Source organism: Salvia splendens, chromosome 7, assembly GCF_004379255.2.
Source record: "Salvia splendens isolate huo1 chromosome 7, SspV2, whole genome shotgun sequence".
NCBI lineage: Eukaryota > Viridiplantae > Streptophyta > Magnoliopsida > Lamiales > Lamiaceae > Salvia > Salvia splendens.
In genome coordinates, this window is record NC_056038.1 from 16,583,266 (window position 1) to 16,586,500 (window position 3,235).

The following is a 3,235-nucleotide window of genomic DNA, read 5'->3' on the forward strand; positions in this document are numbered from 1 at the left end:
AGGTGTTATGATTTAGATAGATGCTTGGAACCTATGAACCTTCTACAAAACAATTAAGACAACCCAATGCAACTTTCACCAAAGCAAGAATCTAATGGCTCCACAAAACTAACAACACAAGAACTAGAATTGCATACCTTAACATTCAACCTAAGCCCGGCAATAGATTGGAATGCAACCACAAGGGATTTTGACAAATCTTCAAAAATGAAGATGGGTGCTCACAAATTGAGTCTTTGTTCTACAATATCATTCAAAAACTGATGACAAAAACCCTAGACATGTGTATTTATACTATGAGTGAAAAATGAGCAAAATAAAACAATTCTTGGTCACAAAGACACATCCCAGATAAAACGTCCGACCGGGCGTTTCCCTAGGCTCATTTCGCCCGCCCGAGCGAAGTTTCTGGACAAAAATTGATCTCTCGGCAAAACGAGGAAAAATGCTCGCCCGCGAGTTTCGTTATGCATTGCGCGACTTTAGTCAAATGACCATATCTCTCTCATCCGAACTCCGTTTGGGGCGTGTGAGGTACCCACGCAAAGGTATTTCGACGATGAAGACGATGGTGGTCTTGAATCAGAATTTGGACACCGTCTCAGTAGGCATATTGACGTTTGAACAGACCTCCACATTCGGCTTGACTCCTTGTCATGTCTCCACCCTCTTCTCGGGCCCTAATCAACCCATCGCCCTCGACATCGTTGTGTCCTATGATTGTGAATACATGGATTCACATCAATTCCACTGAGTGAGTATCTAACTATTATTTGTGGTTGATGCAGGTGGGCTCTATTTTAATGACTTCATCGTTGCTGCTAAAATAGATGAGATTAAGGTATCAGATCTTCAGCCGAGGCTCAGAGTGGGGGCTTAAAAACTTTTCTCAAATGCAAAATTTTCATAGATTTGTATTGTTTGTAATGCTTTTATAATTATTGAGGTATTCATAAATAGTAACAATACATATCAAAATATTAACCAATATCCAACATCAATCGTTACAAATTCAAAACTGCAAACAATTTAAATTAAAGTCAATCAAGAGGGAGACAGACTTCCACGCTGGTGGTCTTCACCATACCGCAAACAGGGCAGCACTTGGCGCCAGCATCACAGCGTTTGCAGACGCAGACGTGGCGGCACGGCCACACCATCACGTTCGCCAGCTCCCTCTCGCACACCTTGCAGTCGAGCCTGACAGGCCGCACGCGGTCAGGGTCCTCGAACGACGACTCCCCCTCCTCCTCCACCGCCTCTGCATAGTGGCGGGCCGCGTTGGCCTCCTGCAGGCCTTCGCTAAGCGACATCACCGCGTGCTCCAAGTACCTCACCCTCGCCAGCAGCCGCTCTGCCTCCCACTTGTACATCGCTGCCAGCCTCTCCAACTCCTCGTTGCGCTCCGCCTGCGCCTTCATCCGCTTCGCCATTGTCTCCTCCATCATCCCCACCACTGACTGCCGCAGTTTTTCATTCTGTTTTAACCAAAATACTTAATCAGTTACAACCGAAACATGTTTGGTAGGGTAAATAACTCATCTAGGGATGAAATTTTTTTACATAATTCCATTCCCAGATGAGTTATCTACTGCGCTTAGCGCTTAAAAATTAGGTCATGTGATTACATGGTAAGTTATAATTTGATTTATTTGATCACTCTGGTCCATAATGTAGTTGTCGTCGTCATCATTGTTGACGGTCAACAGGGCCATGTACGACAATGGTGTGGCGGCAGCGGCAGCGTTGTTTAGTAATTTGTGAACATGATGTTGGAAATCATGGAAGAAATCAAGGAATATTCTACAAAGATTGCATGAAATCAGACACGAAATTGAGAAGATTTCTAGATGATTGATTAGGGAAATAGATTGAGAAAAATCTTACCTTGTATAACATCTCCTTAGCCTATATATCGTGTATCATTGTCATTGTGAATAATATAACAGAAATATACCTCTCTACATGGCATCAAGAGCAGGTTTAAGGCTCAGAAACAAATCATCATAGCCCAGAAAATACCCTTCTCGACCAATACAGGCGAGAATCTGTCCAAGGAAAATGTCAGAAAACAAACCCGATATTGAACCCATAGCCGAAAAAATCAGATCAAGTAAGAGCGTCACCATAGCCTTCAAATTGAATGGCTCGAATTACTCACTATGGGCACGATTAATGAAGGTGTCCATTGGCGGCCGAGGAGTCTACCGCCACATCTCCGGAGTACCGTCCCCACCGAAGCCGGGGGAGAACGGATTCACATATTGGGAAGAGATAGACTTGATAGTCTTCTCTTGGATTATCGACAACATGGAGACGAATCTCATAGCCGACTTCGCACACCACCAAACAGCGAAGTCCCTGTGGGATACGCTCGCGGTGACATTTGCGAGTTCATCGGACTCGTACCTAATTTATGACCTGCGAGACAAGGTGAGTAAGATTTTGCAAGGAGATTCAACGCTAGAAGCGTACTGGAGCCGTTTACACGGTCTCTGGATCGATATCGATCGATGTTCACACAAGACCGTGAATTGCTGCGACAAAGGAGTGGAACAATACCGAGAAATCAAATCAGAATTGCGTCTATTCAAATTTTTCACCGGACTAAACGAGAAGTATGACTGGATCCGACGAGAGATCCTCAAAGAGGATCCCTACCCCTCAGCCGACGTAGCGTATGGATGGGTGAAACGGGAGGCAGCTCGACTCAAGATCATGTTACCGGCGTCCGATTCAACATCCATCACTGTCGGGAATGAAGCATCGTCGGGGGTCGGATTCGGATTTGGGGCAAGAGAGTATCGTCCACAACAGAAACAGAACCGAGGTCAGCCGACGCCGACACCACGTTCGGCCACCAACCGCCGGGGAAACAACCGGCCAGACAAGTCAAACCTCTGGTGCTCCCATTGCGGAATGCACAAACATACCAAAGAAACGTGCTTTCAATTGGTAGGATACCCAGAGTGGTGGGAGGAAGAGAAAGCCGCCAAAGCTAAGGTTGCCGTCGGAATCAATGGCGGAGGGAGAAACCAGATTGAAGGGGGTCAAGCCGTGACCGGATTCCAGGAGAGGAGGACCAAAGCCGGAGGCCTCTCGACCGGCGGTGGCGGCCGCAGTGAGAGCAGCTATGACGGAGGGAAGACCGCAGAGGCGATGAGCGCCTCTCTCAGAATCGACGACGGCGGAAATGGAGGTACAGGGCTGGGGGATGAAAACCCTAGCCCATTTA

General features: G+C 46.7%; 1 protein-coding gene across 1 annotated transcript; it reads right to left on the bottom strand.

Moving 5' to 3' along the window:
• Nucleotides 1-1,040: 1,040 nt before the first annotated feature.
• Nucleotides 1,041-2,093, bottom strand: LOC121810496 (E3 ubiquitin-protein ligase BOI-like). Its single transcript, XM_042211259.1, has 3 exons — nucleotides 1,966-2,093; nucleotides 1,629-1,803; nucleotides 1,041-1,478 (listed from the first exon to the last, which is right to left on the bottom strand). Exons 1-3 carry the CDS (start codon nucleotides 2,091-2,093, stop codon nucleotides 1,041-1,043), a joined length of 741 nt encoding a protein of 246 aa, XP_042067193.1.
• Between the last annotated feature and the right edge of the window lie 1,142 nt (nucleotides 2,094-3,235).

Excerpts from the sequence above, each read along its gene's own strand:
- LOC121810496 (XM_042211259.1), bottom strand. The coding sequence starts at position 2,093 with ATGGGTTCAATATCGGGTTTGTTTTCTGACATTTTCCTTGGACAGATT. Across the intron at positions 1,804-1,965 it reads AAACCTGCTCTTGATGCCAT|AATATTCCTTGATTTCTTCC; the intron begins GTAGAGAGGTAT and ends CAATCTTTGTAG. Across the intron at positions 1,479-1,628 it reads ATCAAATTATAACTTACCAT|AATGAAAAACTGCGGCAGTC; the intron begins GTAATCACATGA and ends TGGTTAAAACAG.